At 38.1% G+C, this 27,225-nt stretch overlaps 1 protein-coding gene across 1 annotated transcript in view; it reads left to right on the top strand.

Annotated features, from left to right (window-relative positions):
- LOC140953019 (nucleoprotein TPR-like) overlaps positions 1–27,225 on the top strand; it is a 53,691-nt gene that overhangs the window by 3,083 nt on the left and 23,383 nt on the right. Inside the window, exons 3-36 of the mRNA XM_073402486.1 lie at positions 628–701; positions 1,850–1,946; positions 3,136–3,197; positions 6,104–6,145; positions 6,403–6,516; positions 6,869–6,919; positions 7,302–7,394; positions 7,588–7,668; positions 8,345–8,432; positions 8,627–8,695; positions 8,854–8,925; positions 9,128–9,222; positions 10,263–10,355; positions 10,583–10,687; positions 11,832–11,939; positions 12,278–12,411; positions 13,021–13,113; positions 13,380–13,464; positions 14,379–14,444; positions 15,330–15,487; positions 16,302–16,380; positions 17,702–17,845; positions 18,564–18,602; positions 19,151–19,285; positions 20,454–20,594; positions 20,833–20,943; positions 21,255–21,339; positions 21,872–21,970; positions 22,643–22,737; positions 23,293–23,580; positions 24,334–24,408; positions 25,302–25,490; positions 25,717–25,844; positions 26,161–26,446. Of these exons, the coding sequence (XP_073258587.1) occupies positions 628–701; positions 1,850–1,946; positions 3,136–3,197; positions 6,104–6,145; positions 6,403–6,516; positions 6,869–6,919; positions 7,302–7,394; positions 7,588–7,668; positions 8,345–8,432; positions 8,627–8,695; positions 8,854–8,925; positions 9,128–9,222; positions 10,263–10,355; positions 10,583–10,687; positions 11,832–11,939; positions 12,278–12,411; positions 13,021–13,113; positions 13,380–13,464; positions 14,379–14,444; positions 15,330–15,487; positions 16,302–16,380; positions 17,702–17,845; positions 18,564–18,602; positions 19,151–19,285; positions 20,454–20,594; positions 20,833–20,943; positions 21,255–21,339; positions 21,872–21,970; positions 22,643–22,737; positions 23,293–23,580; positions 24,334–24,408; positions 25,302–25,490; positions 25,717–25,844; positions 26,161–26,446 (3,674 nt within the window). The remainder of the gene's footprint in view (positions 1–627; positions 702–1,849; positions 1,947–3,135; positions 3,198–6,103; positions 6,146–6,402; positions 6,517–6,868; positions 6,920–7,301; positions 7,395–7,587; positions 7,669–8,344; positions 8,433–8,626; positions 8,696–8,853; positions 8,926–9,127; positions 9,223–10,262; positions 10,356–10,582; positions 10,688–11,831; positions 11,940–12,277; positions 12,412–13,020; positions 13,114–13,379; positions 13,465–14,378; positions 14,445–15,329; positions 15,488–16,301; positions 16,381–17,701; positions 17,846–18,563; positions 18,603–19,150; positions 19,286–20,453; positions 20,595–20,832; positions 20,944–21,254; positions 21,340–21,871; positions 21,971–22,642; positions 22,738–23,292; positions 23,581–24,333; positions 24,409–25,301; positions 25,491–25,716; positions 25,845–26,160; positions 26,447–27,225) is intronic.

The following is a 27,225-nucleotide window of genomic DNA, read 5'->3' as shown; positions in this document are numbered from 1 at the left end:
GAACATTGAGATACCCTCCCATTAACTACTTTTCCATCTCCGCTTCTGCTCCTGTCACCAAGTTTCTGGGTGGCTCCTAATATTCAAGATAGCAACACATACACTCGGTGATGATGGGAACTTGAGCACCAATGGTATACCCGCGCTACAGTCCAGCCTTACAGTAACAATTCACCAATAAAAATAATAATGACGCTTGTGAGAAAAATATATTTTTATAGCACTACATTTGGGCATATTAACGCAAGTAGTCTTTCTCATTCAAAACTGAGTGAAAACAGCATTTTATCAACAGTACAGCTTAAGCCTTTATCCATTCATAATCTTTGGTTAGTTTTCGAGGTATTACTTTTTGAGACAGGTCTTGGTCTTACAGGTCTTACATTTAGAGGTCTCACAAATGGAGGTCTTAGACAACCCTCCTCACAATGAAAATGTTTCGCCCAAAGCAATTTCACTATAAACCTCTTATATGCATGTAGTTTTAATAATACAGTGTATATGTTTTTCTAGGGGAAATTTACATCTCAAAATGCTCAAGTTTTTTCCACTTATCATAAAGATGCTACAGATGAGCAAAATTTATTTGGTTGTACTGATGATATGTTCTATTCAACATTTTTGTAGTTACTACCCTCACTGAAAAACAAAAACGGCTGCAGGAAGTTGAAAGCATCAAAGAAGATGCTTCTGCAAATTATGTAAGTTACATGTATTGTATTATTTGTCTTGTCCATAAAAATGATTTTATTCCTTGTGACTCTTGAATTCAACGATGGAACAATGTGGGAATAAAGTGTAATAATAGTTATGGGATATGAAAGGGGTTATGTCACACTTCTTGCTACATGTATCTTTTTAAAAAGCTGAATTGGTCTTCACATCCATTGAATTCCAAAAATAATGGTCCAGTTCTGTAACACTTTATTTAAGCATTGAAACTGTGTCTTGTCTTATGTTGTTATCAGGGTTTGCATGCATCTTGAAAGTCGTTGAATTTAAAAAAAAAATTCAAGGCCATGAAAGTCCTTGAAAATTGCAGTCGGTGCCAGAAGGTCCTTGAATTTCAGTGCTAATTTTATAGTTAAGTTGAACTCCAAAGAAAAAGGAGCAAACAAAGAAAGACCTTCGTGATAAAATTACTCATGTTGTGGAAGAACTAAAAAAGGAATAGACTCAAGGCTCTTTTTTGCACTGAATGGAGTCCTTGAAAAATGGGAAATGTGTCCTTGAAAAGTCCTTGAGTTGTTTGTTCAAAAGAGGGCACGAACACTGTGTTATAGATGGCAAGGGACATGGACTGCAAATTTTTGAAAAACAGGCCAATGTTTTTAAAGTTTTATGTAATGCTAAACCTTAGAAAATGAACAAAAAATATTATGTTCAGTGCTCCCTAATGAAACTTGTTTGATGTCTTTTTCATAACTCTACAGTCAGCATTTTTGTATGCTGGGTAAATGCACTAAGCAGTGACTGTAATATCCTTGTGACAGAGCTAGCCGTTCAATATATTAGTTTATTATATTAGCACTAATGAAATACCAGGTGAGCTTTCGCGCGAAAACATGATATCTTCACATGTGAAAATAACATATTATCTTCACACATGAAATATGACTGTTGCTATGGCTACATAATAAATCACTCCTTTCACAGCAAAACTATTAAAGTGAAATGGTTTGGTATTTCATTGGTGTTTGTGTAACAAAATAGAACAATGATCTCTTGGAAATACAAAATTTCTCTTCAAGTGTTGAAAAATGTTTCATATTTTTTAACACTTGAAGAGAAATTTCGTATCTTGGAGCGGCCATGTAATATCCTCTCTATTTCATTGTTGTCTTTTTAGTCAAGAGTCTCAAGACTCAATGAACAACTTGAATCTGAAAAGCTTGAATTGCTATCTGTAGTGGAAAGGAAAAACCAGGAGATTGACAGGTTAAATGGTAAGGCAACTCTTTCATTGCATTTTGATTTTAAACATCATTGTGACTGAATGAACATTATTTATGAAAAAAGGTACTCTTAATAATTATTTTTTTATACCAGTAATCTTTATGGCCTTTGTTAAATAAGTTGAGTTTTCTAATGGTACATACTATTTGTATAGAAGGTACATATGATTTGTGGTCAATTCAATAAAACATTTACATGTACAAGTGTATGTGATTTACAAGTGTAACTATGGTTTTCAGGCTTCATTTATAATACAATTGCTACAATTTTAAATTACACTGTACATTTGTAAGAGTTTTATACAATTGGCTCGTGGTAATAACAAAGTTCAAAAAAGCTGTGAACAGCATAGCCTGAGTTTTTTTAGCTGTGAATAAGAGAACAAACATGTAACCAGTGAGAGAAAGGAAAACTTTGTTTTAGAGGGCTAATGGTTAGAAGACCAGATTGTCAATTTGTTAATAGTAATACTTATAGAACACCATTTTCCCATGATGTATTACACTTTTAGAGGTTGACATAAATAGGATTAAATATAATTTAACATAGTTAATGATTTGTAGCAAGCTGTCCAAGCAGTAGATTTGGCATGGCATTAGTGTTTATGGACATATTATCTGGTGTGCTGGCAGATCTCTTATTTAACATTCTGGTGCATATCATTATTGTGTTATTGTTTTTGGCCTAGTTAAAGGGCCTCCAGCATTTGCTTTGTCAGCAGTTTCTCGCATGGTTTATGTATTCAGTACTCAGACTGTTCTGTGCTCATGACATTGTTTTCTCGCATTTTTGTCCTTCTCTTTCCCTTTCTCCATCCCTGTATCTCCCTGCAGTTAGGTGTTGTAATTACATTTACTAAGTTGTTTTCCGCTGAACTTCTTGGCTCTCGGTGACAGGTTCTAGGGATTGGGGGTGAGGGGGGGGGGGGGGCGGGGTGAGGGCACATGGCTGGGTTTCAGGAAGGGCAGGCTTATAGTGTGCTCCACAAACCTGTCTTCAGGGTATCCAACCTCCATTTGCAAGTTTGGCACTGCCCATCAAATTGTACTCTATTGAAGGCACCTTACAAGTACGGTAACATTACAAGAACTAAGATGTCACACTGAAGATTTAAACTCTCAATTTGGTTTTACATTGAAAGTATTACTTACTTAACCGGCTCTGTATTTGTGTCAACAGAGGAATGGAAGACAATGTCAGAAAAGCTTTCAGAAGCTAACTCAGTCAAGTGTGAAGCTCAGGTTAGTATCAATAGTAGAGAAAAAAATGGAAATTAGAGTCAGTACAGTGTAGTTGCACATTATATATTGTTTTTGTTTTTATATGCAAGTTGTGCTGCGGCAACTCACACATTACTGTTATGTTTTATGAGTTAAGCCTTACTTTCAATGCCACCCTTCATGAAGAGTTAATAAAGGGAGTTTTTGTTCAAGAGAGGTTTTTTCAAGAATGCAAGTGTATTTTCATAGCTAAGCGGAACTATTCAGAGTACATAAAATAATTATGAGCTCATACAGTTTTACCCAGCCTTGCTCTGTGATGCAGTGCAGCTGAGTGGTCAGAACCTTGAACCCGCAGTCTGGAGGTCTTGTATTTGAGTCCTGCTCTGACCAATAGTTAGATTAGTTTCTCACGAGTTATGAGCTCAACTCCTTAGTTACTGAATGCTTGTAAATAACCAATTTGTGGCTTCCTGCCGCGGGGGGTTTTTAATCCCTGTAATATTCTACATTTTACGCATTACTTTTCTCAAATAATGTGAATGATCCGCCTGTAAACTACAATCATCGTCAAAAGTGTTGGGAAGGTTGCATTTTTTACCTCTTCTTTTTCTTCCTCCCCCCACCCCTGGCCCAATGTTGATCAAAACGTTAGTGTTTGTGCGCGCAATTGTTCTGTTATATCCCAACATTGAATAGGGGGAACGGGGGATATTTAGCAAAAGAGAAAACTCTGTTTTTTCAGGATTAAAATGGACTACTGTTAAGTTGTACAACCTTCCCAACTAATTTTGTCTGTGATTGTCTGAAAATTCTGGGTGTGGCAGTAAAAGGTCAAAAATCGACGACTTTTTGTCAGTAGAAACGTCTTCAAAAAACACTCGTAAACAGTACTCTGTTGAAAAAAGATATTTGCCGTACCTTGTTAAGACAATTTTTGGCGCAGACGCCTGTTTATATTCGGCACGTTTTGCAACCCGGTAAGTACAACTATTGCTCTTTCCGGGGCACAGGAAGAGCCAAAATACAAATGCAAGATTATTTTCGGTGAAAGCTATTGACTATAGCATAGGCTGATATGTTTTAAATGTTAAAGCAAGATATAGTGCGTTCACCAGTTCCCCAAAAAATCATTCGGATCGCTACATTGCAGCTGACATATTCCTTAGCAGCTCCCCATTCTTTACAACATTCAGCACATGTCCATTTGCCACGCGAGCAAACTATGAGGCTGAGTGGAAATTTGCTGAATTCTAGAGGCTACTTTCTCTGGCTGAATAACTCTAGTTAAGCCCTTGTGGCACCGCTTCTCGAAACTGGTTTCAGAAAACGAGAACAAAGTACGCTCTTGATTTAGATTAAGGCGTCTATTGTCTTCGTTAACCTAATTAAAAAGGATAACACATGCAAAGTCATCACACACCACATTACTCCATTTCCGTAGCCGAAAATAATTCCTTTATAGTAGCGCTAACGACAAAATAGCCTAATTGACTTGTTCGGGGCTTTGCAAGGACTTAACCAAACGAATTTTAATCGACATTTTAGTTTAATTCTAAGTAAAATACGACATTACTCCATGGGTAGCGTTAAAATTAAACTAACTTTGCTAATTGACCTTTATAGGGCACTGTTTAAATGGAGTAATGTTGGGAAACAGTTGTTAAATTTATCCCCGTAGATAAATGCGACAAAAGCTGTCCATATTCTTACATGGTTTACATGTTTTTGCCCTTTTCTTGTTTGAAAGTTGGTTCATTGAGCATATATTTCGCATTTTCTTATGGAGTAATGTGGTGGAGGAATGTGGAAACCCATGTTGTTTACTGTTCTCAAATTATCTGAATGATTGACAGACGACGGTAGCACAGCAATTTCTATATGAACTCTGAACATGGCTGAATAAACTCTTTTATAGAGGTTCCGTATTACCTTCAGGCCTTACGAAAATAAAGTCTAGAAGATTTTAATTCAGCACTTATCTCACTCCTCCCTCGCAACTACAAACATCATGTTTTTCTAGGATAGTTTAACACCGCCGGAATGAAAAAAAAACCTTTATTGTGGCAGCCTTTATGCCATTTCTATTTGTAACATCTTTCAAAACATTTGGCTGATAGGAAACAGCAAAAGTTAACCAGGAATAATACCGCTGATGAAAAAGATGCATGTATACATGACAACGACTGTAATCGTATAGTATTTTTTGACTTGAAAATACTCTCATGACTTTTCGCTAAATCTGGTGAAACAGACAACCTGTGGCCATTCCTTCTACATAGCCCACGCGAAGGAAACGTCCTCTTGCTTCATGAGGAAAATTAAAGGCCTTAAATGTTTTCTTCTGGCGTTCTTAGAAGAAAGCGATTTCACCGAGTGGATTTTGTGGTCACGCTATGAAATGTCACGCGCGTCAGATGCAAAATTCTCCTACATGTATTTATGATTTTACCGAAATATAACCTTTATTATATTTTTTATATAGTTTGGAAAGTGCATTATCAGTACAGTTCCAGGGCGAGATATCTCAACCAAATGTTAAATGCGACAAGTTTTATAAGCGTTTAAAGTTGATTTCCTATTCTTTTACAATCATCGTCAAAAGTGTTGGGAAGGTTGCATTTTTTACCTCTTCTTTTTCTTCCTCCCCCCACCCCTGGCCCAATGTTGATCAAAACGTTAATGTTTGTGCGCGCAATTGTTCTGTTATATCCCAACATTGAATAGGGGGAACGGGGGATATTTAGCAAAAGAGAAAACTCTGTTTTTTCAGGATTAAAATGGACTACTGTTAAGTTGTACAACCTTCCCAACTAATTTTGTCTGTGATTGTAGCTAGGGAAGCTTACTGCACGCACTTCCACTATAAACAATGAATTTACATTTTACTTCTCCTTCTAAAAAATGATTATGTCTTTGCTCTGTAGGCTAAACTAAATCATATTGAAAGTCAGGAAACTTCATTTAAGGTAATTCTCACTTTTTGCCAGGCTAATGATCCATACTATACATGGCTGTAGTTTAACTGTAATGATCCATACTATACATGGCTGTAGTTTAACTGTAATGATCTATACTAGTACATCGCTGTAGTTTAAGTTTAATGATCTACACTATACACTGTACATAACTGTAGTTTAACTGTAGTGATCTATACTAGTACATGGCTGTAGTTTAACTGTAAATTTTTACTTTTTTCCTGGTATTTTTTCTATCCTTATCTCAGTTTCGTGAAAAGAGAATTGAACAAGAAAAGGAGCTTCTTCAGAAACAGGTCACATGGTCGAATGAAGAACTCAAGACAAAAACTGAGGAGTTGGTGAACTTACGTAAAGAAAAGGTACCTGTACACTTACACAGTGAAAAACTGGAATGATGTACCTGTGTGTTATTTTTTTGCATATCTTGCTTAATTCAATGTGACTGAAAAATACAAAATGTGCCAAATGCACACCACTATTGATTGATATATTTAATAAGTCATTTACCACAAGATAAATACAGTTAATGGAACAGAATACCTAAGAGGGAAAGGCTGAGTAGTGACATTAACATGTACATGTACTAGAAATTTTAAAGAGCACAGGAGAAGTGCTTGAGCTTCTCTCACCTCTCAGTGTCATACTGTCATGTATTAAATATTTATGAACATAGTGTTTTCAGTGTTGTTGTTAATCATTATTATTTTATAGTCTTCTCAAGTGTTAGAACTTCAGACTCAGTTGGATGAGAGGACTGAAGAGGTATGAACTATTTTCTTGTCAACCATAGCCTACGTTCACACTGCACCAGACAAATTTTCAACCAGCTGAAAAATTGGAATGAATATGTCTTTCACACAGAACCATTCAAAATTTTTGCTCTCTTCACATGAAACATTGAATGGCATCTAAATTTTGGTATGGTTAAGGTGGTTCCGTGTGAACAGAACACTTTAACACGTGAATTTTCAGCTGGTCAAAAATTTCGCCCAGTGCCATGTGAGTGCAGCAATAGGTTAGTGAATTAGTTATAATGCATATTTTGCATTTAATTATATCATCATCGTCCAGTGTTTCTCCCTTTATTGTAACAAAAGGAAGCATGTGTTTAGCTGAACCCTCTGTTGTTCTTCTGCCATTGCAGCTGTCTCATCTCAGGACATCAGCAGAAGCTTTGAAAGAGAGCAACACTGACATGAGCAACAAGGTGGAAAGCTACATGCAGAAATTAAAGGAGGTAAGTCAATCAGATTAACCTTTAACTTTGCAGATGGATATGGATGCTGATAAAAACTGAATGGAGACACATATTTACAAGTTATTATTGTAAAGTTGTTCTGAGGCACATTTGTAGGTGTAGATAAGACAGAAATGAAGGCACTGAAGCTTGCTGGTAATTCAGTTGTTTTTTTTTTTAAATTATTTTTTAGGCTCGTGAACAGTTGGTCAAGATTGAAGATCACTTCAAAACAGAACTGGCCTCACAGTCAAAGCTTGCAGTTCTCTATAAAGTGAGTGGGTTGTCAGTACTAAGTTAATTGTTGTGGCACGCAAAAATCCTGCAGATCATGAAGTCATTATTTTTGAAGTATGGGCAGGCGCTCTGTAATTTGCTTGTCAATGTTTTGAATTATGGTAATTTCCATTTTCTTTGGCCTGTTTGACTTAGTCATGCTCATTGTGTATGGTTTGAAAAGATCTCTTCCCCTTGAGGTGTCAAAGTTGTTTTAAACAGTGAAAACTGTTGCCATCACATTCAGTACATAGGACATGGATCTATACAGGTGGTTAAGGTGTGAATGGGTTAAAATGCTTGTTTTTGTTTCTGTCCCTGGGCCTGAGATTAAACTACAGTATCATTATTCAATACTATTATTTATGATACGTTATTTATTGTTGTGTCACCCCTTTAAAGTCCTTTTGATTTCACAACTCTTAACCATGGTCTTGCAACTCACGAGTCTCAGGGCTTGTCGGACTTAAGACTGAAGACTCAATTCATGAAAGTTTCAGAGATGGAGATTCAAGTCCTGAATCTTGAAAATTGAGACATAAGTGACTGTCGACCATAAATTCAAGCAGTATTGTACTTCAACAAACATCAATGATAGTCCAGTCTTTCTGTGTTGTCATCTTACAGACAGTACTTAATTCTAACATCAAGTTGATGCTTTCATTAATATCTAGGATAGTGCTGATGAAGCCAAGAAGAAGAGTGAAGAATTGTTGACAGCTTTTGAGGAACTTCAGAAATTACTTAAAGAAGCAAAAGAAGGTACATTAACGGTACAATATTACTTTCTGGACACTGTTCAATATTTTAAAGTAGGAAACATACTTTGGAAAGTGAAGGAATTGCTTTAATTCAATTAATTACATTAAATATAGATGACTCATCACACCATTTTGAGGTATTCAGACCAATTGTGTTTTCCTACTTATGACTTAAATGTTATTACATGTACATAGGTCGTCTTGAACTTGACAGTAGATTACAGGAGCAGGAGAATTCACATGCGGAAAAGACTAAAGATTATGGTGAGTGTCTTTCAATGTGCCAAATATTACCTTCTGAATCTTTGAGACCTATTCCATTGTATTTAACTCGAAGACACAGAGTATTTATTGATGATCACATATTAACCTTCCACACGTATAAAAATGTAATCTCAGGCCCTATCATTTTATTTTTACAGAGGAGAGGTTGAGTAAATTGGAGAGAGAGCTGGAGAATGCAAATGACCTACTAGCTGCAGCAAGACAAAGAGGTAAGAACAAAATTGAAAAGAAGTGCTTGCAAATTGTGAGGGACCACGGATTTCTGGAGGAGTTTGAATTGTTTATCACTTGAGCTCATTTTGGTTTTGTTGAAGATGTTATTTTTGCTCACTTACATGTATTTTACCTAAAATTTCATTAGTTTTGCTGTGTATTCATTGGCTTGTTTTATCACTGTCACTTCATCTTCAGGTGTAGCTCCTCTGACACCAGCTGAGCTAAGCACTCTTTCTCCCACTGCTGCAGCTACAAGTTCATTCTTAAAATCCGGAATGACACTTACACAGGTATGTACATGCTGTAGTCCTTAATTAATATCTATTATGATATAATAGTGTCGAGGCATGGAGGCGCGGGGATCAAGCCTTGCCCATCACATTGTTTCCTTAGACAATTAACTTTGCTCTACTTTGTCTCTCTTCACCCCGGGGGTAACCCTGAATGGACTAGCATCCTGTCCATCGGGGAGTAGCAATACTCCTAGGCATGCTTCATGCTAAGGAAACTGGGATAAGCTGCGGCCGTTTGGGCCTTTGGCTAGTGTATGCCTTTACTTATGTTATAATAATGTGGCTCTATCCCTACTGCAAATTGTTGTACAGTATGCCACAATGAAGTTGTGATCTGACAGAAAGTTAACAGTAAAGCCTATTCAGATGTACATGTATCCATCGTGCCAGTAAAATGTCACTAAAAAGGACATAATATGTTGGGCCTGGTTAAACATTTTTATTTGGTAATTTTGGGTTGGATAATGTTTGAGTTAAAGTACTGCTCAATAGTATAATAATATTGTAAATGAACAAGCATACTTTTATGCCTAGTTTAACTTGGTGCAAACTCCTTATAATTAACCAACAACAGGTCTCTTACTTTTGAGGAGTGCTGAAAAATGGTTTGTTCATGTGTGTAATGATCCATTTCACAGCATGGTGGTCATTTTTCACATGCAGACCACCAGTTTTGACATGCCTGACCAATGCCAACAACATAAATCTTTTTTATCCTGTTCTTAGGGTTAGCATGCATGTTGTACAGTGTTGGTTTCTCTAATTGAAGTGCTTTAAAACCAACACTGCCCCATATGGTCCAATGCTGTTGGATCAGTGGGGTTGAATAGTGCTTTAGCTATTTGTGTTTGTGTTAGCCCTTACAAACTTTGTAAAGTGAGATTTACAAGTCAAATTTTTACCCTGATGAAAATGCAGGGAAAAATGCTGCAGCTACGCAGAGTCAGCCCAATGCAGGTTCAGCATTATGTTAAAAAATATGCAAAGTTTCTCTTGTTGTAAAAAAATGGTTTAGTCAGAATTTCTGTTTATTACAGATTTATAGCCAGTATGTAGAAGTCTCAGATTCATTACAGCAGGAAAAAGATGAAAATATTCGGCTAAAGCAGTACTTGGATCAGATACTAAAGGTATATTATTAGTAGTAGTGTAGTATTTCATTGTTTTAATCAATTTAATAGAGGCAGTCACACAGCTGGCTGGAATGAGTTCATTTGCCAGGGACATCTGAAATCCAAAAACAAATCTTTGCAGAAATTGAAAAAAAGTCTTCTCCCCACACGTAATAGACTGAAGTGAACACAGGCACGGATTCACACTAAATAAATAATATTAATTTTGCTTTGTACTCTTGTAGGAAATAGAGGAGAAGGCTCCTGTGCTTCAACAGCAAAGAAGAGACTACGAACAGGCTTTAAACAGTGTTGATCAACTTTCCAGAAGGCTTGATACAGCCCTTGTGGTGAGTATAAATTTTTCAAAACATGTTAGGTCATTAGGGAGTGAAATATTTTCATTAGACAAGAAGATGCTCACTCTTCCTTTGCTTTGAACATAATGTCTTTTTTTAAGTGAACATGTATCTTTATCCTAGTTTGGTCATACTTTACTTTTACTTAGTATTCAGTCCTTTCACATTCCTGCTGTAGTACTTTAACATCATTGATTTTAATACTATAATAGTGCATAATTGTCACTTTGGTAGTCTATCACAACAATGACAACAACACCAACAAAGGAAAGTAAAATTCAGTGAGCAAAGCCATAACTCTGTTTAAAATCTGTTCTTAAACCTTGTGAATGGTAAGGGCTGGGAAACAGAGGAAATTTGGAATCAAACTTGTTTGAATACTGGCTCAACCTAAGAACATATTTAACCTACAGCTACCTACAGCTGTACGCTGTACAACAATCACACTTTTTGGTACATCTCTTTGTTATCCACTGCACGACTTTCATGTGAAATGTCCCAGTGGCACATTTTGTGTAGGACGTTAACTAATGGCAGAGTCAATTCTCTTTTTTTAAACTTGAATGGAATCCTCAATAATCCGATTCAAGAGAAATTCACCTACATCTTGACAAATTGAGCAAGTTGCAGTAAGTTTGAAGAAGTCTAAAAGAATGCAAATTCACTGCCTTGGTAATGTTACATCTGCGGTCATGATCTTGGTTGCAAGCTGAACCCTTTGAATCCTTACTACAAGTTCCCATCTTTTCTCTCTGAACATTTCTGAACATTTCCTGTAGGAGTAGTGGGAGAAGTTTTTGAAGTACCAATAAGATTCATATCTTATGGTCATATTCTTATATGTGCTGTAAATCTTGTGACCACTCTGTGTAATAAAGCATTAAAGTTACAATGGAGAAATTAAGTTCTTGATCACTCTTAGGGCTCTAAGGGTTAAGCTTCCTATTATTTATGGGATGAAAACAATTTGTTAACCCTAGAGGCCATACATTCTTCTTATTATTATTCCATTTTCTGTATTGGAGAACATGAATGTAATATTTTTTTCGCATGATTGTTTTCATTGATGCAAACAGTGACCCCTTACCTTATTATTGACTTGTTACATAACTGTTAATTGGGTTCATTTTCACAGGAAAATGAGGAGTCTAAAGTGTATGCTGATGAGGCTTTCAAGAAAAATGAGCACTTGAAGAGAGAAAATGACAGACTGAGGAATCTGTCTGGTGATCTTAGTCAACAGGTCTGTTCAGCAAAGTACATTCATCCACTTCCCATATCTTGTAGTAAATTTACGCCTCACTGCTTTGTGGTTCATTAATTATCTCTCACTTTTAACCTTCAATTTGGTGATAAACTATGAATTGTAATTCCTCTTGAGAATTTATTAGGGTGCATGAAAAAGTGTTACCCACCACTTTGTTTAACAGTGATACTCATAACCTGATAAAAGTGATCTGAGTGAGAAAGGTCTTTGTGTGATAGCCTAAAGGCAGTGTAGTCAGATGGTCGTGGAGCCAGATTTCAAGTTTTGAGGTCATGGCCAAACATGGTTGTGATGACTGATTATTATTTTAATAGGTCCAAGTACTGTTAAAAGAATGTGAGGAGGCAAGAGGAGGCGTGGTCAGTTCTGAAAGCAGCGTGCACCCCATGTCAAGTGCAGAGGTCACCAGCTCATCACAAGTTATATCTGAACATCTGGTCACTTTCAGGTCAGTGAAACTACCAGTAGCTTAAGTTAAAGGAAGCATTGAACATCCTACAGCAGCAATGATATATGCAACCACTAAAGATACATGTATCACTGATAACTGTATCAATGAAAACAGAACTGGAAATAACTTTTTACCACTTGTGTGTAAAGTTGGAGAGTGTGGGAGCAAGAGGCAACATGATCTAATGAAGATAACTAATCTGAGCTCGCTAGCCCCTGCCTTAGAGCAGCCATTCTGTGGATTTTTAGGTAACACTATTTCATTCCCTATGGTTAAATTTAGACACAATTTTTGGATGTAGTGTTGAGTAAAATGCTTTGAGACCATGTGAAGGCTGATACAGTAGGACCAATAAATTTCCCGTTTTTGTTTTCCGTGAATGTGCTAGCTGCTCTGTGCCTGCCAAAAATCCTCAGTAGCTGACTTTCAGTGTGTTTGTAAGGAATGTTTTTGGCTTTGGCTGTTGTTTCAATGTTTGAGGTTGCATGTAAGTATGAAATAGCTTCTACCTGTCACGTCTACATGTACAGCCGTAGGTCAACTGGCATAGGCAGCATCTTGCAACATAATAATTTTATTAAATGACTTTCCATTTTTGACTTATAGGAGCATTGAGGAGCTTCAGCAGCAGAATCAGAAGTTGCTTGGAGTAATCAGAGAATTAAGTGAGGAGAAAGAGAAAAGGGAAGGAGATAATGTGTAAGTTCAGAACAAAAAAGCAGTTAGTTATTAAGTCTTGTGTACAACTCCTTCGGGTGATCAGAAATTTCACCTTTTTTTTCAATGATCTCAGTTTATCATCATAATTGGTAATAGAGCAGTTTTCACTTGACTGTCGAAAGGGATTGGTTTTGGTTTTGGTTTTGGTTTTACTACGCCCTTTGGTTGGCCAGTGTATTTACTTTGGTTTTGGTTTTACGACAGTCAAGTGAAAACCGCTCTATTCTCTTATTTATGTTTTTCAGTGTTGAAGGGCTGCAGAAGCAGTTAGATGTTTCATTGAAGGAATTAGAAGGTCTGAAGGAAGCAAGAGAAAGACAGATGCAGATGGTTAGTATAATAATGTAGGTTGTGATGAGTTGGCCTGGCCATCAAACTTGGTTGAGACACTTTGTCCTCCCCCACCCCCACCAAACAATTTTGTGCCAGTGCTCAAATTACCTGTAGAAAACAACAAGACAATGTTGGTTGGAGGGTCAGGGGAGGAGTCCATAATGTTGTGGTTTTTATTTCTATACCCCGTTTGACAACAGTGCCTCGACAATTTTGTCACCAAGGTAGTGATATTGATCAAAAAGTTAACATCCATAGAATATTTTTGTTAAGCAATTAGGTCCAAATAAGAGGTCCTCCAAAAGGAGGTTGTACTTAAATAGACGCACTACAGAATTTGACACATTGTAATTTAAAGTCCAAAGTGCATTGTGTAAAAAAAAAAAATGTTGATACTGACCCCTGATACATCAAACCCCATATATTAACAAACATCCCAGTATAAGGAACAACATCCTTTGCCTCTATTATGGTAAAATACATTGAGCGGGACTAGGGGTTGTCAGAAAGTTTTCATGTTGGCTGCTTTATTGTTAAAGTAAGTGGCTGGTTTTGGACTTTTTTTTTTCACTAAAAAATCAAAAGGAATAGCACACTTAAGTTGCTGGCCAAAAGCACAAAGCAGGTGGCGAATTTTGTTGGCTGCCAACTATATTTGAAAACCCTTCCCTATATGACATACCCCCACTATAATGAATGACTCTCTCAGACTTTGCGATTCTCCCAGTTATTGGTGTTCCATTTACTTTTTTTGAGCCACAATATGCATAAAGCTATCACTCTGTCTGAGCAATCATCCATTCAATCCTCCATCCTGCTCATTCAATTAAAAAGTTCTTAGTTAGTTGATTAATTATTAACATGAATTTTGTTGTGAGAAGTAATAATTATAATCATCGCTTAAACTGTAGGTTGAGGCAGTCGTTAGGCAACGTGACATGTACCGTGTCCTACTGGCCAACAGTGGACAAACACCGGTAAGAAAAGACAGTAATTACTGGCTTGAAGTAGAAACCTTATAACTCAGTAAAACATGGTCCCTACAGTGTCTGTGAAAAGTCTTGGGAAGATAACTTATTGGTTTAATTATTTAACATTCCCCCCTTTTTTAGCTCCTCAACCCTCAAACTGGGCTGAAAATGTTGAGATTGAGTATGAGTACACATTCAAATGTGGCTCAGTTAACTGCATGCTTGCCACTAAAATTTTACTTCTGCAGTGAACTGAGCTGCTGCTTGGTAATTTGCCTGGCTGAGACCTTTAAGCTCATAGCTACTCAGTCATAGTGGAAACTCCATATGTAAACACCTCCCACAAAAAGTTGGCCATCTTTTCAAAATACCAAAGGCCCTATATCTGGAGCTTCCTATAAGTGGCCGCGACTACATTTGTGGATGGTCGCATCATATTGTTCTTAATCATTAGTTTTAACCTCCTCTCGTCAACCACATGACACATGGTTTGACCTCTGTGTTTGCCATTTGTACTTCACTACGTAAAGAGTTGAGAGTTCACGAGGAACTTTTAGAGACAATATGGCTTTTCTTGCATTCTAACCTAGAAATAATTTCACATACAATTATTGTATGTGACATTTTTGGGGGAAATAAGTAGACTGTGGAAAACCCGCTGTGGTCCCTACCTTGTCAGAGACCACCTCCCGTACTTAAGTGAGCACTTAATCTTAGCATTTTGGGCGGGCTCTTAGAGGATATTCCAGTGCTCTTATATTAAAGGGTTACAGCTGAATTAGAGAAAAGGAGGGGATAATTCCATCTCTGCTGCTTTGAATGCTTAATGTTATTTGTTTCCTTAATATTTGCGCTAATTATTCTAATTTTCTTCATGGTTCATTTTTGCAGATCCCAACATCTGATGTTGATATCTCTGTGCCAGCCTCCTCTCCCTTGCTCAAGACCCCTGATAAAACAGGCGCTGAACTTGAGGAAACCAAACTGGCCTTAAAAGAACTACAGCGACACTTTGAAACTTATAAAGCAGAGAGGTCACAGGCTGAAGAGTAAGTTTGCTTTATTCTAGAGTTTGACAGATAGAGATCATAATAGTGATCAGTTAGTAGCTAGCAAATTCAAGTCACTTTTTTCTCCTTGGGTACTGGAAATTCTGGTTGGAAAATCAAATGGTTTGGCCATTCCGTCTGGGAAGCGTCATTAGTTATGGGCTGTGATATGAGGTCAGGCGGTGCATTTTTTCTACTTTTCAATCTGTTAACAGCCTATTTTGATTTACTTTTGAGCACATGTTCTCCCATCACGATAAATTCAGTCTATAGTTTTATGTTTATGTACATGTTTTCCACCTGGGTGGTTTGTTTAAATGATAAGCACTCCATATTTCCAAAAACTCTTTCAGTGATTTTGTTACAAATAGTTACGTGTATGGTGAGTCCTTGGACTAATCTTGTGAAAAATCACGAGTCCCAGTCCAGAACCAACAGTGAACCAATGAGTCCCAGTTTAAAAATGGGGTCTGAATTGAAAATGCTTGGGCCTTTATGTAACCAGATAGTTAATCTGAAGACAGACTCCAAAACTTTGTATTACAGTATACTAAAATTAGTCCATCTATTTTAAAGCACAGCAAAGGCTAAAAGAAATATGCATCGTTAAATAACAGCTATAATAACTGCCACAGAAATAAAGCAAACGGGATAATTCTACTTATACAAATGTTCAGATAGATCGATCGATCGATCTTTGTGTCCTACAGGATGCATACTATGAATTATTTTGCGTCTTTGGGGATTTTTATGCGTCAGGGACGTAGGACGCAGAGGTAACAAAATCACTGCTCTTTTTTCATTGCTGTCACAGGAAACTCAGTGAAAAACAGGAGAAACTGCAGGCTAACAACCTTGAATTAAATGGCAGTAATGCCAGGTTAAAATCACAGGTGAGTAGTTATTCAGGTTATTTCTTTGCCTAGTGCCTGTACGGCGTTTTCCCAGTCCCTCTCGGTCAATTCACTTCGTTGACGTATCCGAGGCGAACGGACGGGAAATCTCACATTGCTTGGACCACGTGACCCGAAACGCTTTGGCCGCGTGGGAAAATGAGGCCTAGGGACTAGGCAAGTTGTTTCTGTCAACTCGTAAATTAGGTATGTATTTTTTTTTTAACTATGAGGCGCTTAATCTTGTTAGATTTTATAACATTTTTTTTTTGGCGCGGGGGGGGGGAAGGTTTGTGTATTTGTTAACATTGTAATTATATTGTCTTCATAACAAGAAAAATTAACGAAAGAGCAAACAAATAAACAAACAAAAACCGTGGGAACCAGATTTGGAAACAGCACCAGATGTGTATGGAACAAATTTAATGCTGCTTCTTCCAGCAATGTGCTAGCGTGAGAAAACAGCCCACATTTTGCGACGCCATCAACGGTTTGCCCGCGAAATGACGTGTGAAAGACGAGCGCAGGAATTCCATAATGATGACGCGTCACTACTCAGATCTGGGTAGTGCTTCTGATTAGTTACAGAAAATGTCACGAGCGGCACGCCCAATCCGAAGCACTACCCAGATCTGGGTAGTGACACGTCATCAGTGTAGAATTTCTGCGCTCGTTTCTCAGACGTCATCTCGCGCGGTAACCAGTGGTAGCGTCGCAAAATGTCGTCTGTTTTCTCGGGCTAGCTATTTGCGGGTTTGGAATTTCTAAAATGGATTCTGTAAATTACTACTGGGGTATACGTATTAAGAAATAATAAAAGAAAGGCATGTTTTGGCTGTTGATTGAGTTTGTTGTGCTCCACACTTACCCTTTAGCCTGTGAACAAGCTCTCAGGGGTGGGGGGCAGCGCTATGGCGGCGAGGCGGGAAAAGGAAGGAGAGCTTGCAACTACATCTCTGGAATTTGAATATCTGCATCGAAAAAGTCAATGCGAAATGCTGATTGGCGCAGATGACATTGGAAATGACGTCATTACCCTTCAATGTTCGTTTTCATTCGCGCTCGTTTCCGCTTCACGCTGATTGGCGGAAATCTGACCACTCAGTTGACGGGAAGCCACGGGGGAATCGGAGGTGGATTTCAAATTTCAGAGATGTAGATGCAAGCTCTCCTTCCTTTTCCCGCCCCGTCGCCAGAACGCCCCGGAGAGCTTGCTAGCAGGCTAGTTGCCCTTCAGCTCTATGTCCAAATCAACTCTTGCCCTAAATAACTTACCGTTGTACTCAAGCTGATCCAGTACCTTGTTGTTGTGTTGTTTTAGCTTGAGTTTGCTGAAGAGCGATATGAGATGCTCAAGTCAAATGCAGAGGCATTCAAAAAGGAGGCTTCCGCTGCTTCTGAGAAGTCAAGGAGCTTACAAGTGGCATACAGCAAGACACAAGCTACTCTTGACTCCACTTCTCAGGTGACTGTTACAAAAAAATTTCCTTCTTGAGTATCTCGTGTTTTTTTTTTTGCTCAGTTTAAACATTGACATGAATATTATAGATTCACATATCCACTGCATCGTGGAAACCTATCTGATGGACCTCTCAAGCAGATCACTAATTTTTTCATCCTTACTTAACAGTGTTGGTTATAAAGAAGTAAACTTCTTTGCTCGACATATCAATACAATGAAAATAAACTGCCCGTAGTATTGCGCTTTACTGGTACAGCATTCATGACGTGGGGCTCACATTTGTATGTATAGCTGCACTCGAGGAAACTTAAGGGAAGCGTAAAAGCTTTAAACCTATGAAATCAAGGATGCCTTCGTTTAGTGGTTTTTTTTTTTTTCAAAACCAGGATTACACTTGATGCTAGACAGTAAAACGTCTCTATGTTGCTCTAAAATCTGTTGAACGAACGAAAAAGTGAAGTCAACGCGATATGCGAGTCATTTTGTTTATACTGGAGCGCGGACAACTCCTGGCTTGCAGCTCTCATATTGTGCTGCTATTTTTGCCTTGTTGTACAGTTTCTGGAGCAAAAGGGAGACTGCTCCCTGTCTACCTTATTCTCCAAAGATAAAAGTAAGTTTTCCTAGTGGCTACCAAGTACTGCTAGAGTACAGCTCTGCTCGTACTCCATAAAATGTGTGTTGACAGCATAAAAGACCCATATTTTGTTTCTGTTTTTAGGAGTTGACAAGTATCAAGGAAAAGTGCAACAAAATGGAGGTCAGTCAGGTTTTCTTTGATACCCAAAGATTTCTCTGTCATCTTCATAAATTTTGTTTGCAATGTCCAAAAATTAAAATTAAAATTGAAAACGCTAAATTGAATACAATATTTCTAGTTCTGCGGCCGCTGTAAGTAGGTGGCCATAATTTGTTAAAAAAGGTATTTTTCTTCTCAAATATTATAGTATATTGTTTTCCTCTGCTTTTTTAGTATCTGTATAATCTACTGCAGGCTTAGTATTTAAAAACCCAGGTTTTTTTCTAGGAATTGTCCACTGAGACCCATAGGGCCCACTTCTGAAATTGTGAAGGGCTACCTTTTCAAGAAAGAGGGCCCAAAGTATTTGAACATTCCTTTACCCCCTTTGGTTACCCTACCATACTCATAAAAATGAAATTTAATACAATGAAATGCATGCAAAATGGAAAAATAGCAACTGGGATCAATTAAGGTTGCTAGGAAACTGCCCACCTACCCCTCCCCTAACCAAACATTTTGCAAACCCTTATAAAATTTTTTTTACTTACTTTCTTCTCAAATTTCAGGTAATCTGTGAAAATTTGAAAGCCGAGAAAGCACTGATGAAGGAATCGGAGGTTCGCTTAATGCAGGAAAACAAAAGCTTGCTGGAACATCAGAAATCACAGAATGCTTTAGTTACAAATCTACAGACCTTACAGGTTAGCTATCACTGTACTGATAACAAGGGATTTAATCAACCACCATGATGATGGCAGTGAAAACATCTCCAAAAAATTGAATTAGCATTCTTTCAAACTTTATCGTATTTATTTTGCCAGGCTCAATTTGTCAAATCTGGGCGAATTTTTCTCGAGTTGATTTTTCAGGATTGTATTCAAGTTCAAGAACAAAAACTAAAAATTTACTGTTGTGAGTTTACGTTCTCCATAAAACGACGCATTAGGACGCTTTACGTGGGCGTCGTGTATTGGACGTCAAAGGAATGTACCAAAACGTTTTTCTCCTAAAACCAATTGTTTGCCGTACGAACCAAACTTACTGAGTTAAGTTCATGAAAAGTTTGACATCTGGCTCAGTAAGTTCGTCTGAATGAGTTCGGATCGTCCAACACTCGTCTGCTTCAGACGGATAGAACGTCTGAAGATCTTAGACGGGTCAAACGTCGATGCTCACATGCGATGATCTAACTAAATTAATGAATTAAAAATTTGTATGATAATGTATATTTAGCCTCGTTCGGTAGAAAATTTATCTCTGATGTGACTCAGTTGATTGGTTCCATGACTCCTAAGTGTGACCAAACGGACGATCTTAATTTAGGTCGACCCTAATTAGAGCTTGGTTCGTCTCGTGAAATGTTCGACGTTTGGCCTAGGCCTAAGCTTCCTTTAATGACTCAATATATAGAGTACTAAAGTGTGACGTCATAAAAATGAAAGTTCTGAAATTATGGGATTTGTCAGGATATTCTGAAAGAACAATGTCCAAGAGGCCTATTTGCCAAAAATGAGCATTTGGGGGCAAATTGTCCCTGAGATCGTAGCCCAGTTATGCTTACAAAACTCCATACAAACCCTTCTAAATTTTTTTGGGGTCGACCCAAAAAAAAATTAGAAGGGTTTGTATGGGGTTTTCTGAGTATAACTGGGCTACGATCTCAGAGACAATTTGCCCCCAAATGCTCATTTTTAGCAAGTAGGCCTCTTGGACATTGTTCTTTCAGAATATCCTGACAAATCCCATAATTTCAGAAATTTCATTTTTATGACGTCATCACTTTAGTACTCTATTGTTCTTTTCTTGATCCAGCTACTGTGCTCGAAATGATCAGTTCAGTATTCAATTCAATGCTTCAACACTTTGCAGAATAATCTTGAGAGATCGGAGTTTGAAGCTCGAACAAGACTTGGTGCTCAAGTAGAGACTTTGCAACGTGAAGTGAATCTACTGAAGAAGAAGCTAGAATCTGAAGAGAAGCATCATAAGAGTGTTATCAATACCTGGGAGGTAGGTGAAGAATTAGCAATTATTGAATAAGTCTGAGTGGGGGTGTGAAGAACTATGCAGACCGTGGAGGGTGTTATATATTTTTTTTGTCACACGAGACCGGGATAGAGAACGCTATATACTCTATACAGATCAGGCCATTTAACAATGTATATACTCAGGGGTCAGAACTTTCTTCCTTTCCAATATGCAGCTACAGTAGCTACTTAATGAAACATATTTATCTCCTCGGCTACAGAACCGTGTTCAAGAACTGCAAACACAGCTGAATGCTGAAATGAAAACCCATCAACAGGCGAGGGAACAACTGTTAACATCAACCAGGGATATTGATTCTGTTCAGCTCAGAGTAAGTTGTTATGAATATCTCATGGATCTCTCTTAACATTTTTCAGACTCCTCCTATAAATTTGGCTTGACCCGAAAATTAATGTTCAAGCTTTGCAGTAGTTCCGTCAACTTATAAAGCTGAGAAGAGAATATTGAAAACTCATGCTTGACCACAAAGACCACAAACCTGAATTTTTGCTAGACCTTGTTTTCCTCGGTCATGCTTACCTTAATTCATGTACTCTGTCTATACATCACTAAGTTACCCAAGATGAACTCTCCATTGATTTGACTGTTATGTTAATCTGTGTTTTTGTCTCGCTGTTCCAGTGTACGCAAGCTGAAGCTCAGCTTCAGGCCCGTGAAAAACGCTTAGCTGAAATTTTAGAGAAAGAAGCTGGAAACCTTCAAGAAGGTAGTTCTTTTGTTCCGCTGTTATTCTTTCCTTCAATGCAACACAGTTTCTAATACATACGTCTTAGGTGTCGCAACTTAGGGAAAAACTCTAATGCCGTTGAGCATTTAAGGTTGTTCATACCTATTCTAACCTGTTGTTCTTGTATTGGTTCGAAAAAAGGCATCAGCTGTCATCTTTCCTTAGCTTGAATACGAAGATACCCTTCCCATTCGGGTTTTCACACACGGAGCCACCAACTTGACTCGGCATGCGTTGAGCTTATAACCAAGATCTACTGAACCTCGTACTGTGCGACGTTTCCATCTTAACAATGGGTACGCACTTTGCCCTGTTTGATATAGTCACCAAAGTGCTGTTGCAATAACTGAGCACTTCAACAATTAACGTTTTGTAACTTAAAGATGTGCTGACCTCCTCTTCTAATTTAACATTTTACTACAAAAGGGTTTAAAAATCAAATCGCCTGCCACGCAGACTAATAATCAAATGAAAGTTGTTACATTGTTTGTTTGTTTTTACTCAAACTCAGCTGACAAAGAAAGAATTAGAAAAGAGGTATCTGAAAAGTACACTGTTAAGGTTCAAGAATGCGAGTTGAAACTAAACAACGCAGAGGCAAAAATTAAAGGTTAGTAAGTTTGTTCATAGTGTCTTCAGTTTTAAACTGCTAGTTCTTTTAAACTACTAGGTCTCTTTTCTAAACCCCAGGCATTAAAAAACTAAGGAGTTTTAAAAGCGACACACCTTGTTTGCCTGTTCACAAACTAAAGTTATTTTTTGCCTTCCAAATGGGTTCGCAAACTATTAGTAGTTGCTTCCTCTACTTGTATTTCTCATAAGTAATGACGGTGGGATCTGTTCCTCTGTTAGACTAAGACTAAACTCACCGTTATTATCAAAAAAACGTCAAGGCGCTTGTTAAATTTGAGACTTGTGAATGCGGCGCTCATCTGAGGGCGATGCTGATGTAAAAACAGTACGCAGTGCTTCGTTTTCTTTGTTTTCATAAAGTGGCAACAATATTATATTGATTATTTTACTCCAAAATGCAGTTTACCCCCCCCCCCCCCCCCCAAGAAAAAAGTTTGCATAAGTATTCTTTTTAAGTTCTCTTATTAGGATTCTAAATCCCAAGAGAAATTGGAAACAATGCTTATGCAAAACTTTTGGGGGGATAAACAAGGTGTATTATGGGTATGTGAAAGTAGCGAATTGGTAGTGACATTCCTCATTGTGAAATGAGCCTTGTTTCTTTTTTTTACGGTTTTTTATTTCATTTATTTTTTTTTTCATATTTTAGCTCTTGAGGACCAGTTACAACAGGCTAAACAGCATGCAGAGCAGTATAAGTCCATGTCAGAAGCTAATGAATCAGCATTGAGTGATTTAAATAAGGTAGGTAACAAACGTAACGTTTTTTCGCGCATTCTCGAAAAATATTCAAGCCGGAAAGCTTCATTGTACTTTTTTGTTACCTGAAAAATTAGTGCGGTTACTAAGTAGTGCGCGCGCGTAAGCCAACGTCATTTTGGCGGGAAAACGTGGTAGCCGTCGTCATTCTACTAGGAGTTTTAGAGAGAATGTCGTAGTGGCGGGAACAAGTTATCAAATTTTTGAAGTTTAATCATTTTGCGACCGGGAAAGGGCTAAACCTCCAATAAAAATACTGAGAAAATCTTGTACTCGTAGTCGTCCTCGTCTCAGAATTTAAAGCTCTGTATTAACCAGCGAAAAATACACTATGCCAATTTTTGAACCTTCAATTTCATAAAGAACTTTGATTATTTTAACTGTGATTTATTGGTTCGACCCCTCCCCATCTGCTGCTCTTGCTTTATGCGTTTAAACGTATTTTCAGCTGCAGCCTAAATCTGTTTTTTCCTTTGTCTTGCAAGTATGCAAAGTTAACCAAAATTTTGAACAGGAACTGCCTTTTTTTACTTTTCCCAGACAAGTGAAGAGTTCAAGCAAACAACTGAAAGTAAACTCAGCACAGCCGAGCGAGAGGTTGCACAGTACAAATCACAAATTTCCTCCCTTCAGTCTCTCAACCAAGATCTGAATGCAGTGAAAGCCAGAATAACCAGGGAAGCCGAATCACAGACAAGAAGTTTGCGAGAAATGTTAAGCAAGGTCAGGGCAGAGTTGGACGAGGCTTTGAAGAAAGCTCAAACGTCTACTTCAGCTGAGATGACTGCTAAAGAGGAACTGAAGGAACAAGCCATCTTGGCCGCAGAGGTAGGTCTGACTATGAGATCGAGGTCAAATATGATTACAACGGAGTTTTCAAGCCAGCTGTCTGTTCAGAACTCCTACTTATCGCTGTTGTTGACGTCGAGACGTAGAGAGACGTGACGTAGGGAATAAGATTGGTTTGACAGGGGTCTATATGTGAGTACTCGAAACTCGTTTATCAGTTATCTTTTCAGCAGTTTCTACTGAAGCTATCAGTTAAAATATTTCTGCCCATTTATCAGCCACTATTCATTTCTTTTATCTCAGGTCTCATCTGTCAGTTAAAAGAAATCTTAATTTCTCGGCTGACATTTAAACGTTTGGCCAATTCTCAATTCTCCACTGCTCTTATTAAACTCCGCTGCAGTTCAATTCCTCAAAGACCCTTTGACTCATTGTCCAATCAAACGGTCCTTGTTGAATTTTCTGCAACAGATTTTACACCACATGTTCTTTTAAAGTTTGAGTAGTTCTAGCTGAGTTTTGCTGTTTCTACACAAGGTTGTCACGTCCCGTGTCCTCTCAGTGTATTTTAGCTTTCTCCTGTCTTTTGAGTCTGTGGATGAATCTTGTAGCGCTACTACTCAATTGAAACATCTTTGGGAGTCCTTTCACAGGGTACTACTTTCTTATATCTAATTTATAAGCCCTTCACAAAAAACTGATTATGTTTTAAGCTTTTGGACTAATATTAACTAACTTTGGCACAGTGTATTGTGATGAAAGGTCCACTCATTGACTTCTTTTCTTCCTTAGGCTCAAGAGAAATATGAAAGAGAACTAGTGCTTCATGCTAATGACGTACAGTCATTAACCACCATCAAGGAAGAGGTAAATAAGCTTTTTTGCCAGAATACATTCACACAAAGTAATCATATCAGATTTTTAGGAGTATAGTTTTTGTCCCATCTTCATCCCATCATCAGGTAAGTGATATCATGTCTTGCACAAGGCGGGTCCTTTTATGACCCTGCCTCATACTTTTCATCTTGGACAACTGCATGGCTAAATGGAGTATGGGTGTGTTAGCTATCCAGGATCGTCCACTATATGCGACCAGCTCCTAGAAGGAGACTGCTCCCGTACTTAGAAATCCTTGTGATCCAGCCTTGAACAGGCACTCGTGAGAGGGAAACCGAAAGGGAACTGAGAAACAGGCTCCTTTTACCACGGGTTAACACGGTCAGAAACGATCACAACATGCCGCCATTTCCGGGTTGCCTCAAGCCTCTATTTCAAAGTGAAGTTAAGTGCGAAGCCATTGATATGAAAATGATATTTACCCTCATGCAAATAAAACTCATTTTCACAAGAGAGGTTTTGCACTTAACCTGGTTTTGAAAGTGGGAGTTTGTGAAGCTCTGCCTATGCCCTGTGGGCTTTCTCAAGGCTGCGCTGTGGAGAAGGGGCTTAAAAAGTGAGGTGGTGGAAACTAGCTGGAAACGCCACTGGGGGTTGATAGCAACGAGCGGAGAGCGTACTTGAGTGGGGAGCGAGCGATGCCCCCTCTCCATCTCTCCCTTAATACTCCCGCTTTCCCTAATTATTTGAGTAAGCGGTCGCCATGCAGCCACTGAGGATAACGCCGCTCAATTTCCATTGTCTTGCAGTCGAAGAGCCCGTGGAATCCTGGCGCCTGAATTTGTGTAAACTCTGCTGGAAACGATTGAGTTGAATGCGGGCTGTCCTTGTCATATAACATTTTGCTGATTTTCTTTTTTAAGTTTCAAGACCAGAGCAGCAAATTTAAGGAGATAGAGGACCGTGCTGTGGCGGCTGAACAAAAGCTACAACAACGCATGAGCTCATGGGAAGAACAAAAGAAGGCCAAGGCTTCAGAGACAAAGAAACTAGAGGCTCGGTGTGCTGATCTAGTTAATCAGAACTCCACACTACATAGCCAGTTAGAAAAGGTTTGCTCCCTTATACATTGCTCCTCTCAAACATTGCTTTTATTTTATTTTTGCGCGTAAAATTTACGTGCGTGCGCACGTAAAAATTATGCTTAAGTGGAAATCCACCGGTACACAGTCTCTGTTGGCATTACGTATGGTTGAGTCACTGTGCAGTGGCTGTTTGAAGTATCTTCTGTATTGATCGGTCACATTTGTAGAGAGAGTGTTTTTTTTTATTTTCCAGTTAAGTGCTCAACTGGCAGTCAGTAAAGAGTCATCGCTTAACATTTCCCTGCCCCCTAAAGAAGGCGTTTCTGCTGAAGGGGGTTCAGAAGATAACAAGACAGTAGAGGAGCTGTGGGAGATCATTAGGTAATTCACATTCATAGTAACAGTTTTTGGATGGTTCATTTAAATTGTCCTTCCTATCATGCGAAGACACTAGAGCAGATGATTAAAGTTTAGACACAATTATATTTCGATTGTAACAGTATTTCGTCATCCAGTTTCCTCAAAGTTAATTTATGTCGTCTAACTTGAAATTGAAACACACGTAGAAATATTTGTTTGACATGAAGGTACGACAATAGTTTCTTTATTAACGTTGAACTTTGTAGACAGGAACTCGCAAAGCTAAGCGAAATGGACTAAACTGCCCCCCTTGAAAGTTCTTTCGTTTTCATGGCAGGTTTGTTCGCCGGGAAAAGGAGATTTCTGAGACAAAATGTGAACTGTCTCAGTCGGAAAGCATCCGCTTTCAGCAACGATGTGAATACCTGGAAGGTCAGATAGAAGAGCTGCAGAAGAACATAACAGAGCAACGGACACAGTCTGAAGTGGACACACAAACTGCAGCTCAGCATGCAGAGATTATGGAGAAAGTAGAAAAGCTTAATGAACTGACTGAAGCTAATAAAGTACTGGCGAATGAGAAGGCTAGTGCAGAGGAGACAGTCCGGGAACTAGTGACAAAGGTACTATCAAACTCCTGTTTTACAATAACTGACCGATTTCCCCGCCCACCAAAGTTTAAAAAAAGTCACAAAAAATTCAAATTACCCTCTGGAAAAAAATCTCAACAAAATAATAAATAGTACTGTGTAAACGTTTTGCCAAAGAGGTCTTATTTGAATAGTAACATCATAGGATTTCATCCACAGACTCAAAAGTTAGAACTACATACTAAATAAATAGTACCATGTGAAAGTACTGCTGAAGAGGTTTTATTTGAATGGTCACACCATAGGAGTTTATCCACAGACTCAAAAGTTACACACTAAATAAATAGTACCATGTGAAAGTACTGCGAAGAGGTTTCATTTGCACGGCAACACCATAGGATTTCATCCACAGACTCAAAAGTTAGAGCTACACACTTAATAAATAGTACCATGTGAAAGTACTGCTGAAGAGGTTTCATTTAAATGGTCACACCATAGGATTTTATCCACAGACTCAAAAGTAAGAACTACACACTAAATAAATAGTACCATGTGAAAGTACTGCCGAAGAGGTTTCATTTAAATGGTCACATCACAGGATTTCATCCACAGACTCAAAAGTTAGAACTACAAACTAAATAAATAGCACCATGTGAAAGTACTGCTGAGGAGGTTTCATTTGAATGGTAACATCGTAGGATTTCATCCACAGACTCAAAAGTTAGAACTACAAACTAAATAAATAGCACCATGTGAAAGTACTGCTGAGGAGGTTTCATTTGAATGGTAACATCGTAGGATTTCATCCACAG

The sequence above is a fragment of the Porites lutea genome, chromosome 11 (assembly GCF_958299795.1).
Source record: "Porites lutea chromosome 11, jaPorLute2.1, whole genome shotgun sequence".
Taxonomy (NCBI): domain Eukaryota; kingdom Metazoa; phylum Cnidaria; class Anthozoa; order Scleractinia; family Poritidae; genus Porites; species Porites lutea.
This window is presented reverse-complemented; position numbering and strand designations above follow the sequence as displayed.